This window comes from Scardinius erythrophthalmus (assembly GCF_964197995.2).
Source record: "Scardinius erythrophthalmus genome assembly, chromosome: 22".
In the NCBI taxonomy this organism is placed as follows: domain Eukaryota; kingdom Metazoa; phylum Chordata; class Actinopteri; order Cypriniformes; family Leuciscidae; genus Scardinius; species Scardinius erythrophthalmus.
The window spans coordinates 28,077,563-28,095,901 of record NC_138242.1 but is presented as its reverse complement, the minus strand read 5'-3'; the positions used below and the strand labels follow the sequence as shown (position 1 = coordinate 28,095,901).

General features: G+C 37.9%; 1 protein-coding gene across 2 annotated transcripts in view; it reads left to right on the top strand.

Moving 5' to 3' along the window:
* agap3 (ArfGAP with GTPase domain, ankyrin repeat and PH domain 3) overlaps window positions 1–18,339 on the top strand; it is a gene marked incomplete at its 5' end in the record, with an annotated part of 175,325 nt that overhangs the window by 141,956 nt on the left and 15,030 nt on the right. For both annotated transcript variants that reach the window (XM_081353120.1, XM_081353119.1), the window contains 3 exons: window positions 14,930–15,084; window positions 15,205–15,295; window positions 17,209–17,431. In XM_081353120.1, the coding sequence (XP_081209246.1) occupies window positions 14,930–15,084; window positions 15,205–15,295; window positions 17,209–17,431 (469 nt within the window). The remainder of the gene's footprint in view (window positions 1–14,929; window positions 15,085–15,204; window positions 15,296–17,208; window positions 17,432–18,339) is intronic.

The following is an 18,339-nucleotide window of genomic DNA, read 5'->3' as shown; positions in this document are numbered from 1 at the left end:
AATAGTTTTTACTTTTCAACCGTTTTACACTAATATAATGCTGTGCATTACTAGTTTTGATCCTGCAGGCTGATAAATACACGTGCCCAGTTTGCAGACAGCCAGCAGCGGATGAAGCGTCATGTGGTTTTACACTGGTGCTGGTGGTTCCTCGTACCCCTGTGTCTCTGTTATACCTTTTAAAGAAGATAAAATGTGATTGCACAAATATATTTGTACATTCATGCGCATCAGGTCATTGTTGGAGTGTTTCTGTCTGCATTTACCTTCAGTTCATTGTTTGAAGTGTGTGTGTGTGTGTGTACATAGGGGGTGTTTTTGTTTACACTGTGTGTGTGTCTGATGGAGACGCTGAATGCGTTCTCGCCTCCTCAGTGTTTGGCCCGTATCCCCCCAGGCCCGTGTCAGTAATGGGCGCGTGCTGATTGCTCTAATACAGGTTAGGAATATTGCCTTTAATGATGTGTAAAATGAGCAAACGCCACTGCTGACATTTACAGATGGCACAGGCAGGTCTGGTTCCTCCCAGCTGCCCGTTAATTCTTACACACCAGCTAGTATCTCTATAGGCCCAGTCCTGTTTAGTGTACTAGCACACATGTGTTGGATTCAAGGTTTCGGAGTTTTTAAAGCAACACACACGCACACACACCTCGACTTAAAGCCCTCGCGGCTTTGTGCCGGCGCTGATTTGATGGATTTGTGGTCGCGTGGCGGAGTGCTCTGACGGAATAGCAATCGGGTCACACTGGCAGGTCCAGATGTGGTACCGGAGCAGGCGTGTGACCCAGAGGGCGTTTGGAGTAGAAGCATCTGCCTCGATTAGACACGATGCACTTGAGTAAATGTTGTGACTTCGTTTTTCCTCTCCTTCTTTCTCTCTCTCTCTCTCTCTCTCTCTCTCTCTGTGCTAATTTGCTTTTTTTTTTTTTTTTTGGGTTGAAATGGATCTCAACTTAAAGGCCAAAATCGACTTAGTGTCCCAGTAAGTGTTACTGGTCTTATTGTGCTTGATTTACAGTACACATTACTTAAAACAAGAAAAAATGTTTTCTGTATTTCTGCTTGGAAAAATCAATCGCATCAAAACCTAACATGTTTCTCCCCTTCATCCGATCAGATCCTGATGGATGAGATCAAGTCCCGCCCGACTTAATTTGCATAACTCTAAGCGTACTATTAAATCACAAGTAGGGCTGGGAAAAGATTAATCGCGATTAATCGCATCCAAAATAAAAGTTTGTGTCTACATGATATATGTGTGTGTACTGTGTATAATTATTTTGTATATATAAATACACACACATATGCATGTATATAATTAAGAAATATTTGCATGTATATACTGTATATATTTATATATAATTTATATTATATATAAATTTAAATATTTTAATACTTCTATAATAAATATTTCTTAAATATTTACATGCAAGTGTGTATTTATATATATACAAAATAATTATACACAGTACACACACATATATCACGTAGACACAAACTTTTATTTTGGATGCGATTAATCGCGATTAATCTTTTCCCAGCCCTAATCACAAGTTAATGTTAGTCTATTGATAGTAATGATGTTTAAAATGTTAAAGATGATTTCTATTTCAAATAAATGCTGTTCTTTTTTAACTTTCTGAAAAATATATCACGGTTTACACAAAAATTTTAAGCATCACAACTGTTTTTAAAATTGATAATAATAAGAAATGTTTCTGGAGCAGCAAATCATATTAGAATGATTTCTGAAGGATCATGTGACACTGAAGACTGGAGTAATGATGCTGAAAATTCAGCTTTGCATTACAGGAATAAACTACGTTTTAAAACGTATTCAAATAGAAAACAGTTATTTTAAATCGTAATAATATTTGATAATATTTCTGTTTTTACTGTATTTTTGATCATATAAATGCAGCCTTGTTGAGCCATTAAAAAAACATTTTTTAATCTTACCAACTCCAAACCTTTGAACATTCTGTAAATGCAGAAAGAGTAGAAACATGAATGAATGATTGCAAGGGCCAGGAGAAGAGGAGGAGAGAAAGACTGGTTTTAGATGTTGTTATCTTTCTTTTATTGTAGCGTATTAATTAAGGTAAGTTGTTTCTGCCCTCTTTGCCTCCAGTCCCTCAGATTGGATTTTAACTGGATGTAGTCAGGCAGAACCTGCTCGGCTCCGTCTCATTACTGCTAGTTTCTGAGCACCAGTGGCTGATTGGGAGCTTGTGTTATTGCACATTTTACATCAACAGACCTCAGAGTCTGTTGGTAATTTTTTTAGAGAATATGCTTTCTTTTTTTCCTATAGTGCAGCGCATTTTCACTTTTATTCTCTTGGACCTACACTACCAGTCAAACGTTTGGGACACACATACAAATACTGCACTATGACTATTTTTCTGATTTTCGAATTAAAGTCAAGTCATCAATACTGAAATGTGTGGGAACAACCAACAAATATTAAACAAATTAAAATGATCTTATATTTGAGCTTCTCCTTCTGTCTAGAATCTAGCTCTGCTCATTCTGGAGATTCACTCAACCAGCATTATGAAGATGCTTTTAAATAGTTTATATTTAATCAAATTTAAATGAAAGAAGTACCAGGTTGGACCCTTTTTGCCTTCAGAACTACCTTTATTCTTCATGGCAAAGATTCAACAGGATGCAGGAAACATTCATCAGAGATTTTGGTCCATACTGACATGATGATGCTGAAGATTTGTCGGCTGAGCATCCATGATGAAATCTCTCGTTCCACCACATCTCAGAGCTGCTCTATTGACTGAGATCTGTGACTGTAGAGGTCGTTTGAGTTCAGTGAACTCACTGTCATGATCAAGAAACCAGTTTGAGATGATTTGAGGCATGCCAGGTTATCCTGCTGAAGTAGCCATCAGAAGCGGTGGTCATAAAGAGATGGACACGGTCAGCAACAATGCTCAGGTAGACTGTGGCGTTTAAACGATGCTCAATTGGTACTAAAGGCTCAAAGTGTGCCAAGAAATCATCCTCCACTTCATTACACCACCAGCAGCCTGAACTGTCGATATGAGGCAGGACAGATCCATGCTTTCTTGTTGTTTATGCCAAATCCTGACCAGACCATCTGAATATCGCAGCAGAAATCAAGACAAAGTTTTCTTCTATTGTCCATTGGTGAGCCTGTGTGAGCCTCAGTTCTGTTCTCATCTGATAGGAGTGTCACTGGTGTGTCTTCTGTAGCTCTTGTGCTCCAAGGTTTGATGTGTTGTGTGTTCAGAGATGCTCTTCTGCTCCAAGGTTTGAAGTGTTGTGTGTTCAGAGATGCTCTTCTGCTTCAAGGTTTGAAGTGTTGTGTGTTCAGAGATGCTCTTCTGCTCCAAGGTTTGACGTGTTGTGTGTTCAGAGATGCTCTTCTGCTCCAAGGTTTGACAGGTTGTGTGTTCAGAGATGCTCTTCTGCTCCAAGGTTTGACAGGTTGTGTGTTCAGAGATGCTCTTCTGCTCCAAGGTTAGATGTGGTGTGTTTAGAGATGCTCTTCTGCTCCAAGGTTTGAAGTGTTGAGCGTTCAAAGATGCTCTTCTGCTCCAAGGTTTGATGTGTTGTGTGTTCAGAGATGCTCTTCTGCTCCAAGGTTTGAAGTGTTGTGTGTTCAGAGATGCTCTTCTGCTCCAAGGTTTGAAGTGTTGAGCGTTCAGAGATGCTCTTCTGCTTCAAGGTTTGATGTGTTGTGTGTTCAGAGATGCTCTTCTGCAGACCTCTGTTGTGGTTGTTTGAGTTACTGTTGCCTTTGTATCAGCTGAACCAGCCTCTCCATTCTCCTCTGACCTCCTCACGCACCGCTCACCGGATATTTTCTCTTTTTTGGAACATTCTCTTTAAACCCTAGAGATTGTTGTGTGAGAAAATCCCAGTAGATCAGCAGTTTCTGAAATTCTCAGACCAGCCCGTCTGGCACCAACAACCATGCCACGTTCAAAGTCACTTAAACTTCAGCAGATCGTCTTGAGCATGTCTACATGCTTCCGTGTGATTGGTTGATATTTGTGTTAACAATCAAATTGAACAGGTGTACCTAATTCTGTAAATTCAGTCAGAGCAAACTAGTTTTAGTAGCCTAGTATAAAATATCTAGTTTGCTAGTTTGAGTTAATAATTTATTGACTTTTGTGCTTTTAATTGCTTTGTGTAAAACATCAATAATCTGTAACCTAAAGAATTGTGCATTTGATTGCAGTTGTATTTGAAGTTAACATTTTGATTAGTTCAAAAATAGGAATTATTGATCTTGACATACAACAATTCATTCAATTCATTTGACATCAACAGTTCATTTTCTGAGAAGTGAAACTGTCAGGTGATTTTCCTTTTGACTGAACTACTGTTGATTCGGATAGCATTTTGAGTTTAAATGCTATGCAAGTTAAGGCAACAAATGTTTTTACATTGCTTCAACTCATCAAGTTAAGCAATTTTCAACTTTTTTTCATGTTATACAAGATTCAACTAATTTAGTTTAATGTAATTTAAATTACTTAAACATCCAAGTTGATTGTACTTTTAGGCAGAAACTTTTTTTTTTATCCCAGACACACTGAGCATCTCAGAACTCAAATTCTCTGCCTTGTTTTTGAGATTTAGAAATAAACTTTCACACTCCTTTTTATTAAAGAAATATTACCGAAGTAGCAATTACTGTAATTTTGTGTTCTGCTTAACAACTAAAGCACAAAAAGAATTTGGCTTAGCTTTTATTTTCTGTGGTTTCAAACATCAGACAGATTTTTTTTTCTTCTTTATTATAATTCCACATTGAAATTACCTGTTAATGGCTAATTTATCAGATGGCCAGCCAACAGAGTAATTGTTTGTGTTCAGATGCAGAGGTGTATAATCATTTGACAGTAGAATGCAAGATAATTGTTTTTCTGTTCATAATAGCAGACAGGAGAGAAACTATATCACAACAGCCAGAATGTTATCCAAATACAATATATTCCCTTCTGTGATACTAAATTATGAAATAATAGCATTCAAATATGATGTTTGCACAATTTGTTCGTTACTAAAAACAGAAGTTTTGAGTGGTTTAAGTGTGCCAAATATGAAATATGTTCCCTTATTTTGACTCTCTTAGAAAAAAAGATGTGATTCTATATAGAACCCTAGGGTTCTCGACTCAATTCTAAAGAACACTTTGTGAATATTTAATTTATAATTAAATAATTTAAAAATAATTTATAGGAACCCCTTAAGGTTCTATGTGTAAAGCGCCTGACAGACCCCTTTAACCCTCTGGAGTCTGAGCTGTTTTCTGGGCCCTAGAGGTGTTCTGACATGCTCTGACATTTGTGCTTTTTTCAGTTATTTATAAACATGTTAATGGCAAAGGTGTAAATTCACTCTATATAGCACAAACAGGGCTACCAAAATATCTGATCAACATGCATGTATATGTTTGAATTTTTAAGAGAATAATGTTTATGCGTGGTTATTGGAAAAAATAAAAATGAAAGTTGCAGAAATAAGGCCACAAAACACATACTAAATATGTGGCAATAAGACTTTTGACTAAAGGATATCATCGCCTATAGTTTTTTCTTCTAAATTATGTGAAAATAGTCTTGCTTTATCGTTCACATAAAACCATACATTGATTTAAATTGATGTAAAACAGGTTTTGCTTGGAAAGCCAATATGCGAGGGGGGCGCGAACGAGGAGTGGTTTTCACCTGAATTACCACCCACTCTGCATAATGATGAGCCATTCACTCAGGTGTGACAACTGACTGAGCCACAATGCAAGGACCATTTAAGATTTTGCTTACATCTATCTTGTAAATATGTTTTGCTATTTTATTAAAAAGGTTACAATTACAACAATAATTACAATTTCAACAATATTTCAAGTGTACTCTTTCTTTGTAAAAAAAGATTATAGGCCTACATTTTATCTATGTATTCATTACTTTGAATATAGCCAACATTGCAACAGCTAACATCTTAGTTGATGACTTTATTTTTGACAAAAATAGTAGGCTATTTTATATATAGAAATTGCTAAACAAAAGCTTATTTGACGAGGCAGTATATTCTACAGTAAAAACTGTACCCAAATCTACTAAACAAAATGTTGTCTTTCATATTTCACCTGACTGTAACGTTGTTTTCATGAAATACGCTTACACACGCTTAAAATGATGATAATTAAGTGTAAAGATAGGTATTACTGAAAATATTTGGTGTTTGGGGTGAGGATTGGGGTTGATCCATTTATAAAGTAGCTGTTTTTTATTTATTTTTCTGATGTGCACAAATAAGCGACAGGTATCATAAGATTTTCTTCTCCATGTTCCTTTTTTTCTATTCTTTTATTCGTTCACATGTAATAATGAATGAATGAATGAATGAATGAATGAATTTATGTATGACTTGTGCAATAAATAAATAAAAATATAAAAAAAATACGATAGGCTATTGACTCGCGATCTTCGCAGTAGGCTAGTGAACGCACCGGAGAAACGCACATTTATTAGGCTACATAGTTTTTTTGTTTTGGATGGTTTTGTTTAGAACCAGCTGTAAATGTAAATATATTTCACATTTTTTAGACATGTGAGGCGAGTAGGCTATGGTCTGGTTGATGATCTCCAGTTCAAGCACCTTATGTTGTGATTGCTAGCCTATATTTACTTTAAATCCAGGAAATTTGTTAATGAAAAAAATATTAAAAATATATATATATATAAAAATATAGCTGCGAGCAGCGATTGCGGGCCCAAGCCGGTGGCACCGCCACCCTGGTGCATTTAGTTGCACTAAAGGCACCGGGTGGCGGTGTCACCGGCTTGGGCCCTCCATCGCTGCTCGCAGCTATATTTTTATATATATATATATATATATATTTATATATATATATATATATATATATATATATATATATATATATTTATATATATAAATGTAATGTAAAACATTTGGAACAAGTGTCGTAATACATCATAATACATGTCGGACAAGTAATATTCTCTGTCTTGTCACTTTAAAATATATATATATATATAAAATTCAGAGGCCGATTTTGCAAATAAATTCACATTCAAACCAAAATATCTGACTTCCTGTTGGTCAGAGCTAATGACTGTAAAATAGAAACTTGTCCGGCTCGATGAGACCAATATATGTACTGATTTTTGTAACTGTGGGTAAAAGTAACCCCCCATTTTGCCAAAAGCATTTTGAAAGTGTCACAGTTATTGTTGCCAGTTGGTGGCGCTATAACTTTGACTCACAATAGTTACATCCATCTGACTGGCCTCTTACCACGAACACACTACTGAAGTTTCATCAAGATCAGTTAATGTGTGCAGAAGTTATAACACTTCGTGTCTCTCTTTTCTCGCCATAAATTCGTTTCCTCGCCACGGCCAAACCGTTCGAGATATCAAAAATCCGTCCGCAATTTTGCATCCTCAAAGTCTTGACTTCATGCACACCGAGTTTGGTGGGGATGGGATGAATTTTCTAGGAGGAGTATTTCACATTCCACAGCAAGCGTTCTCCAAACAACCCATAATAGCCGACTTCCTGTTGGGCTGGTGTAAAACTTGACCGGGGAAAAGTTGTTTGGCCCGATGAGATCTATATGTGTACCGAATTTCATATTAATTCATGCAAGCGTGTTTGATATATGGGCCAAGTTTTCAGACCCCGTTTAAGGGGGCGCCGTTGAGCCCCCCTGCCACGCCCGTTTCTGAAACATTTTTGACATGTCTACTGGCTAATAAGTGTTATGTGTCTGTCGAGTTTCATCCAATTTCAAGCATGCTAAGAGTTTCAAACGCATCCGAAAAGAATATTAAAATTTGATGCGTTGCCACGGCAACAGTATCTAAGATATCAATAATCCTTTCACAGGTCTACATCTGCCGTGTGTTTACATTATACACATAAAGTTTGAAGCAAATCGGGTAAAAGTAAGAGGGGGACTTCAAAGCATTTTGAAAGTGACACACTTCCTGCTGCCAGTTGGTGGCGCTATAACTTTGACTCACAATAGTCACATCCATGTGATCGGCCTCTTACAACGAATACACTGCTGAAGTTTCATCAAGATCAGATAATGTATGCAGAAGTTATAACACACTTCCTGTGTCCCATTATTCGCCATAAATTAGTTTCCTCGCCACGGCCAAACCGTTCGAGATATCAAAAATCTGTTCGCAAGAATTCATCCTCAATGTCTTGACTTTATTCTCACCGAGTTTGGTGGCGATCGGATGAAATCCCTAGGAGGAGTATTTCACATTCCATTGTATGCGTTTTCCAAACAACGTATAATAACCGACTTCCTGTTGGGCTTTTGTAAAACTTAGAGCACGAAAGTTGTTCGGCCCGATGAGATCTATATGTGTACTGAGTTTCATATTATTACATGCAAGCGTGTTTGATTTATGGACCAAGTTTTCGGACCCCATTCCAGGGGGCGCCGTCGAGCCCCCCTGCCACGCCCCAGTACCAGCTTCAGCCCGGCCCTGATGGCCGCGGGTTCTGACGTGTGTGCAAAATTTCAAGAGTTTTTGAGCATGTTAAGGGCCCCAAAAGTGTCAAAAAGGCAAAAAAAAAATAATGAAGAAAAAAAAAAATATAGCTGCGAGCAGCGATTACGGGCCCAAGCCGGTGGCACCGCCACCCTGGTGCCTTTAGTTACATAAAGCCACCGGCTTTGGCCCTTCATCGCTGCTCGCAGCTATATTTATATATATATTTTATATATATATATATATATATATATATATATATATATATATATATAAGACAGAAACCTTATTAGCTTATTCTGATTTTATGATACACTCAAAATATCCCACAACAAATCTTTTAAATTTAATGTAAAAATTAAAACGAAAGTAAGCACTGTTGGGCTTACGTAACCCTCTCATTAGAATCAAAATGTTTCAGCATTTGCGATGTATTTGGATGCTAAACTATTCTTTATTATAGGCTTTGTTCTTCACTCGTGTTCCAATATCGACAGAAAAAATCATCCTCTTCACACGCGCAAAAATGTGCTTGAAACATCACAGTGGAGCGGTGCTTACTGTGAATGTACGAATTGTACTACTGACTATTTAGAGCAGTGTAATTTTTATATGTTAGGTTAACTATTTTATTATTATATTTTATTAAGGCTATAATGAACAGGCTGCGATGTCAAGATTGCAATGCTGGAATGTGTGTTTGTGTGTGTGTGTGTGTGTGTGTGTGTGTGTGTGTGTGTGTGTGTGTGTGTGTGTGTGTGTGTGTGTGTGTGTGTGTATGTGTGTTCATGTTTTTCTATCCCGGTGGGGACTTCAACCTGAATGCACACAGACTCATGGGGACTCGTGTCACAGTGGGGACCTAAATAGAGGTCCCCATGGGTAAACAAGCTTATAAATCATACAGAATGAGTTTTTTTTGGAAATGTAAAAATGCAGAAAGTTTTCAGTGATGGGTAGGTTTAGGGGTAGGGTTAGTGTAAGGAGATAAAATATACAGTTTGTACAGTATAAAAATCATTAAATCTATGGAGAGTCCCCACAAAGAGAGTAAACCGTGTGTGTGTGGGTGGGTGTGTGTGTGTGGTGTGGGCGCGATTGAACAGTGGACACATAAAAACATACTCCGTCATTATACAGGACGACATTCAAACTGCAAAGTGTTAACTTATATTTGTGTACAGTTGCAATAAAACACAACATTGTGCTTTTGTAAAATAATTTCAAGCAATCAACCCCCGAAAGGCGCTAATTTTAAAATTAAACTAAAATGCTCATGGCTGCACGGGCATTCATAACGGTGCGCATCCACGGCGAGGAACGAGCAGAACAGAGTGAACGTTTTTCAGTTAATTCCTACTTCCATAGGAATTCATTTGAAACGCTCGCTCAACCACTATCAATGTCAGTGTGGACGAACATATTTTACTTTCGTTTTTAAGTTGGCGATTCAAAAGCCTCCAGCGGTGTCACACGTCGATTAACCGGTGGTAAAATATTCTCACCGTCACATACCTAGTATATTTTTATGTAGATACAATAGGCCTACCTGATTTTGAACACAAGAGGGCAGTATAGCCCTATGTATGACTTGACTTTTATGGGACTAAATAGTACAATTACTATTTTTAAACTTATAAATATTTATTAAATTGAAAAAAAAAAGAATAAAATGGGTTTAGTTGTGACATTTTTATACTTTTATATAGAAATAAATGGTGTTTAATTACATTTTTAGAAGATGAGGCTTTAAGTGTTACTTTACTTTAGTCCCTCACTATAGCAAAACCGTTTGAGATGTTTAATATCCGTTCACAATTTAGCATCTTTAATGTATCTTTATCATTTTGAAAAAGTTTGGTGTGAATAAAATAAAACCGTTAGGAAGAGTAGCTCAAAAACTCAGAGTCTGAAATATCCAAAAAATCCACATTCAAACCAAAATATCTGACTTCCTTTTGCTCGGAGCTAATAACTGTAAATTAGAAAGTTGTCCGGCTCGGTGAGACCAATATATATACTGATTTTTGTAACTGTTGGTAAAACTAACCCACCCACTTTTGTCAAACGCATGTTGAAAGTGACACACTTCCTGCTGCCAGTTGGTGGCGCTATAACTTTGACTCACAATAGTTACATCCATCTGATCGGCCTCTTACCACGAACATACTGCTAAAGTTTCATCAAGATCAGTTAATGTATGCAGAAGTTATAACACTTCGTCTCCTCTCTTTTCTCGCCATAAATTTGTTTCCTCGCCATGGCCAAACCGTTCGAGATATCAAAAATCCGTCCGCAATTTAGCATTCTCAATGTCTTGACTTCATGCTGACTGAGTTTGGAGGTGATTGAATGAATTCTCTAGGAGGAGTACATCACATTCCACAGCAAGCGTTTTCCAAACAACCCATAATAGCCGACTTCCTGTTGGGCTGGTGTGAAACTTGACAGAGGGAAAGTTGTTCGGCCCGATGAAATCTATATGTGTACCGAGTTTCATATTAATTCATGCAAGCGTGTTTGATATATGGACCAAGTTTTCAGACCCTGTTCAAGAGGGCGCTGTTGAGCCCCCCTGCCACGCCCGTTTCTGAATCTTTTCACATGTCTACTGGCTAATAAGTGTTATGTGTCTGTCGAGTTTCATCCAATTTCAAGCATGCTAAGAGTCTCAAACGCATCCGAAAAGAATATTAAAATTTGATGCGTTGCCACGGCAACAGTATCTAAGATATCAATAATCCTTTCACAGGTCTACATCTGCCGTGTGTTTACATTATACACATAAAATTTGAAGCAAATCGGGTAAAAGTAAGAGGGTGACTTCAAAGCATTTTGAAAGTGACACACTTCCTGCTGCCAGTTGGTGGCGCTATAACTTTGACTCACAATAGTCACATCCATGTGATCGGCCTCTTACAACGAATACACTGCTGAAGTTTCATCAAGATCAGTCAATGTATGCAGAAGTTATAACACACTTCCTGTGTCCCATTATTCGCCATAAATTCGTTTCCTCGCCACGGCCAAACCGTTCGAGATATAAAAAATCTGTTCGCAAGAATTGATCCTCAATGTCTTGACTTTATTCTCACCGAGTTTGGTGGCGATCGGATGAAATCCCTAGGAGGAGTATTTCACATTCCATTGTATGCGTTTTCCAAACAACGTATAATAACCAACTTCCTGTTGGGCTTTTGTAAAACTTAGAGCACGAAAGTTGTTCGGCCCGATGAGATCTATATGTGTACTGAGTTTCATATTATTACATGCAAGCGTGTTTGATTTATGGACCAAGTTTTCGGACCCCATTCCAGGGGGCGCTGTCGAGCCCCCCTGCCACGCCCCGGTACCAGCTTCAGCCCGGCCCTGATGGCCGCAGGTTCTGACGTGTGTGCAAAATTTCAAGAGTTTTTGAGCATGTTAAGGGCCCCAAAAGTGGCAAAAAGGCAAAAAAAAAAATAATGAAGAAAAAAAAAAAAAATAATCCTTACGAAAACAATAGGGCCTTCGCCCTTTCAGGGCTTGGGCCCTAATTAAGATACAATTGATACAAAACGAAATTCGTTTTAAAGAAAGGATTTGTACTTTCTGTTTTGAGGTATCTGTGAATGTTTGAAAGTCAACTGTCACGTAATATTGTTTTTTGCCAGCTGTGGTAAACAGCGCGCATCTATGCCGTTCATTCATTCATAAACAGAAACCTGAGAAGGAAAAACTTACTAGTATTCCTCAGCTCGTATTCCTCGTATTCGTCATTATTCCTCACAGCGCTGCGTTGTAAACAAGTAATGTTCTGAATAAACTGGTGTTTTGGTTTTCTTGTGCTGATGATAGGGGCGTTCACAGGATTGCGCGGATTACCTCAGCCATTTGCTTTTGAATAGCACGCGCTCTCTGTGGGCGGAGTCACATTACATTTGAATTAGCTCTAATGAGGTCGACTGGAATCGCTCTCTTTTAATACAGATTTCACAAGACGAGAATATTTGTTTTTTATATAAATTACTTCATTAAAAAGTAGAGAATTCAAGCTTCATGCCTGTGTGTCTGAATGCCTGTTTGACTGAGTATTCGCTAAGCTACAGTTCATTTTCGGACGCGTTTCAGAATGGACTACACGGACAGAGAGAAGGCAGAACTCGCTTCGTGTTTATTTTTCTTTATTTGGCAAAAAGCACAACACTTTGTTTTTATTGTGAGTATACACAAAAATAATACACATTTAACAGAATCGATTGATGTATGAAACTTGTTTTGTAAAATCAAAGTCAAAAGAGAATTTCGGGTCTCAATCAACTCATAAGGAAAAAAATCGAGCAGATCACGCCGGCGTGATCTCAGACCCCTGAGGGTTAATGTTCTTTATAAAACCTTTCTTCTAGGAGTGTAGGAAACCTCCTAAATGAATTCTAGCGACCTTTGTTCGACATATTTATCCACATTGTGTATCCAGGCTTACGCTTGTGGTTCATTTCCAGCAAAAAGAAGCATGAAATGTAAACAAAGAAGAGAGATCAACTGGGGCGACGGACCTTCACCCTTTAGTCCTTGATTTAGACACAAAGCTGCTGGCTCTGTATTGATCCCTGACCTGGAGTCAAGTCCCGTGAATAAATCGGGTAATTGAGGAGGGTGTCAAACTAATTGGATTGTTGCCATTCGCTTGAGGCCAAGTTCTCTGCTGAAGTGAACGGGAGTCTTTTACAATGATACGCATGTGTTGAGCGGATCGGTTCAAGTCATCATATGGAGATTATTGATTGGAGATGAGAGTAGACGGAGATCTATATGCTTCACGTTCAAGATAAACCACTGCCTTAAAACCCTACTCAACATCATTTAATTTGAATTTAAAGTTGTGTGCATAGTTTTTATATAAGGCTGGGCGGTATGATGGTAGAAATGTGTCATCTGGTAGAAATGTTGCTGTTTTGTTTATGGTAGATATATGAGATACCGAGCGGGACATGCCTCAATGTACCGTTTAACAATAATTTGTAATGAATAATCCCATCTTTTGGTTTATGTCCGTTAAGTTCCAATAAATAAATAAAAAGATAAAGTAGCTTTCATTTATAAATTATGTAATTCATTGGACCATCAAAAATAAATAATAATAAAAGAATAATAATAAAATACTTGAAATGTATAAAAACATAGAATTTTCAGATTACACTATTATAGCTAACCCTGTTATTTATATATATATATATATATATATATATATATATATATAATATCACAGTGTGGAAAGATTTAAATTAACAAAGAAAGAAAAAAATTAACAGGGTTGGCATATTGACCTTGATACTTCATGATAATTTCTCTAAAAATGAGACCTCAATAATGTGTTAATGATCATTGACGGTGGGCGTCAATAAATGGAGTTATTTTGTGCATTTTAATGCTAATAAACAGCCTTTTTTCTGTAAAACTACTGCAGTGATTGAGTCTGTGAACTTCTTTTCGCCTCATGCAGCCTCATCGGCCGCAATACTCGTGTGTGTAATCATCGTCACGTACACATCAAAGTAATCATGGTTTTGAAATGAATGTTGAGCAAATTGCAGAAATGATGGTCTGTTTTTCACCTCTCGCCCCTCATTTGAGCTCCGGAGAAACATTGCAGTACCTCGCGTGTGCTTTTGCGATGTGGAAATTACTGTGACCAGAATGATTAACCCACATTATATTCTATTTAGGCAGCTGCAATAATAATGAGTCTTCACTGGTAATGAGATAAGTACTCTAATAGATGTATTTACCTTTTTAATCACTTGGATTTTACGATGCTGATGAACAACAGCAACTGACACTAATCGCAGATACCCATAATGCACCTTGGATATTGGCCATTTAAATGTTTGTGCTTGCAGCCTTCAGTGAAGATGATCTCTAACTTGGAAATAATGGCATATACAGTATATCCTGTTTTTTTTCTTTTTCTTTAATCTACAATTAAAAGTTGAAAAATGTAATGTTTTTAATTTTATGTGATTCATTTTGTGATTCATTTTTCCAGTTTAAGGCGTTACAAATATTTAACGCAGCATCCATTTTTTTCCTACATACTTTAGTTAGCGTTACATCATATAACCAGGCTCTTATTCATGAAAATGCTTATAAATCATTTAAGCACAATAAGACACAAACGAGAACACCAAAAGTCGAGTATCCTCGCAAGCACAGTCTTAAATGAGTTTAATAAAGTCTTAAAGTGTTAATAATTATATATCAAACATCAAATATGTTCAGATAATTGTGTAATGAAGTTGTGCCATGTTGCATAACATTTTTGCTTTCATTGTGGACCCACAAATCATTTGCACTGACATTTTTGTCGTTTTCCGAACTGATCACTGTGTATAACCCATCTCACATTTGGTGTGTTTCAGAGCAAGAAGAGTCCTTTGAGTTCATCATTGTGTCGTTGACGGGTCAGATGTGGCACTTTGAGGCTTCCACGTTTGAGGAACGAGAACTCTGGGTGCAGGCCATTGAGAGCCAGATATTTGCCAGTCTGCAGTGCTGTGAGAGCAGCAAGAACAAGGTAAGATGGTATTATGTAAATGTTGGTACAGTGGAAATAGGTTAATATTGTTTTATGCACACTCAAACAAACCCCTCTGCTCTTTCCACATTGTAATATCTGAATTGTTATGGCACGTAGTCTCGATTAGGAAGCCAGAGTGATGCATTGACCATCCAGTCCATCAGGAACGTGAGGGGAAACAGCTTCTGTGCAGACTGTGACGCCCCCAGTGAGTGAGACACCCATTTCTGAACGTGAAGCTAGTCTCATTTCATTAGATATTTGCCATAATGTGATAAACTACATTAAATTATTAAAAAATAAAATTACAAATAATTGTACGAATTTTTGTTTTGTTTTGGATTAGTTTCACCCACATTTGTACAAAATCCCAGTCTGGGATATGGAGTAGTTCACCCAAAAATGAACATTTCCTGATTATTTATTCTCCCCAAGATGTGTATTTCTTTCTTTTCACAGCCGACGAGAAATTTAGGTTTTGGAGGAAAACGTTCCTGGAACTTTTTTTTTTTTTTTTTTTTTATCTAATGCAAGGGAATGGTGGTGATGTAGGCAGCAAGAACCGCCCCATTGTTTACAAAGGAGTTTACATCCAGGATACACACACAAACTGACCATTTTAAAACTGAAACAAATACTAATATACATCAACGACAATTTGTTCAGGGCAGCGTTCCTTCTCCACACTTCTTGCTGCCTACGTCACCTTCCCAACATGCATACATTTCCAGTTACTAGTTTAAAAAGTATATGATTTTATTTATTTTTTTCTGAAAATAACTGATTGTTTTGCTAGAGAAGACATTTATTCATTGACTGGGGTTGTGTGGAACCCTTTGAAGCTGCCCAAATATGGATTTTGGACCATCACAAATGGTCTACATTGGGCACCATTCACTTGCATTAGATAGAGAAAATCCTGGAACGTTTTCCTCCAAAACCTTAATTTCTCTTCGGCTCTGGAAAGAAAGTCATATACATCTTGGATGTAGCCTGGGAAAACCCAGACTACTTCCGGCGAATTTTTAATTCTCTCTCCAGGATAGTCTGGAGAAGAGCCCATTCAAACTCATTTCTGTGCCGCCGAAATCGCGGCACCAATCAGAAACGTTTGGGGAGGGATTTACATGATGACGACAGCGCAGCGACCCTGAAGGAGATTTCATTACAAAGATGGATGCCGCCGTGGAACATCACTCGTTCGAATCATAGACAGTATATAAACGAATCAGTTATCGCGTCTGTTTTGAGCGATTTAAACTTACCGTTTTCGTTAAAACCGGAGCAAAGAACAACACTCGAAGCATACGATTGACCCTTTGCAAAGACCCGACCCCCTTAGTTACTGTCGCTATGCCTGACAAGCTACGCTGCTCTCACGCACACACCATGTTCTCACGCAGTGAAAAATACATCGCGGAGCAGAGAGGAGACTGACAACACGCTGACAGACAGGACAGACCAGGTTACTTTTCGGTTACTTTTGATATTAAACATATTAAACAAAGTCTCACCTTTAAAATTTGGTCATTTTTTAAAAGAAATTTAAAAGATACATACCGTTTTGTGGCTCTTTACCGTAATGTGTCTGACAGATCGCTGAGTATCAGTTAAAGCTACTCGTGAACCAATCATCTCTTCCTTCTAGTTCATTTATAGCATCAAATAAACATGAATGAACATGGGAAGGATTGTTGTTTTAACCGCAGAAAGACGTCAGTACACTCCGTTTTTCATGTTCAAATCCTCCCATGTTAATCTGCTATCTCTCCTGACTGCTTTGTCGGACAAAATGGCGGATTATGATTGGTTAGATCGCCTGTCAATCAAGCTTCCTGCGAAGGGTCAAGAAATTTGAGCTACGTCGGTTGGTGACGCCCCTTTGTCTACATAGCTTCGCCAGACCCTACACTCAGTTTCAACTGAGAAGTGTCTGGTTTTAACCAGGCTATCTTGGATGGCTTTGGTGTGAGTAAATAATCAGGAAATATTCATTGTTTGGTAAACTATTCCTTTAAGGTTGGCATAGTCATTGCTGAAAATGACCCATATCCGACCTTGAAATGTGTCCAGTGCCGATTTGCTATGGTACACTGAAACGTAATTGTCTCTGACCCTCAGATCCAGACTGGGCTAGTCTGAACCTCGGCGCTCTGATCTGTATCGAGTGCTCCGGGATGCACAGGAACCTGGGTACACATCTGTCCCGTGTGCGGTCTCTGGACCTGGACGACTGGCCGGTGGAGCTCAGCATGGTGATGACTGCCATCGGGAACGCCATGGCCAACAGCGTATGGGAGGGCTGTGTGGAGGAATACACCAAACCCGGGGTAGACAGCACCAGGTGGGTTCCCTGTCCAAAGCATTAGCTGGAAGTCAACAAATCCTCATGACCAGATTCTTTTGTCCCAGGCACCATGAATTCAAGCGACAACTCTGATTATAATAGATTCTAAAGTTTGTTAACTGTTAACTGTCAAATTATTTTTGTTTTTGTGTTATTAGCCAGGTTTCCATCCAGTTTGCTAGCAACGTTCCTTTTGATTCACAAACATCTTCCCAAACTTGTAATGAGAAGTGTTTATTGTCAACAAGAAAAGAAGATTTAAGGGCTTCCTGTGGTTTTCAACCAAAAAAAAAAAGTGGTTTAACGTTTAAAGATGAAATTTTTATTATTATTAAATAAAATTTTGGCGAATAGTTTTTTCAATAAAAATAATGTAATAATAAATAATAGCCTACACACTAGTTTGCATAGACTAATACCACATGGCAGCTCGTCTGGTCAATTTTAATAATGTTTGGAGTTGGACTTCAAGTTACATGAAAGTTAAATGAATTAAACGTTCTAAGAAAGTTTTGTTTTGCATCGTTCGACATTAAACATTGCAGCTTTAAGTATTAAAGAAAGTGAAGTGTAGTATTGGAAGGGAAGAGGTTACAATTGACTCTTTGTTCAGGGTATGGAAGCATATTCAAGTAAGCCTTGCATCCAGTGTCAGTTATATGATCAATGACTGAATTGTGTCAGAGGCTTCACCCAATCATAGGTCCATTAGTGCTGTTTGAAGAAGATGAGATGCTTCAGGAGATAATAGGGTCCATAGACCATTGTCTGAAGCTGCTCACCTGCTCTTGTCCCAGGCCATGTCTCGAGGTGTTTCCCCCCTTTAAGCCTGACAAGCGCTCTAACGTTCCCAATCTGTCTAATGACCTGGAGAAAAGAGTGTTTTTGGTGGCAATTAAGGACAC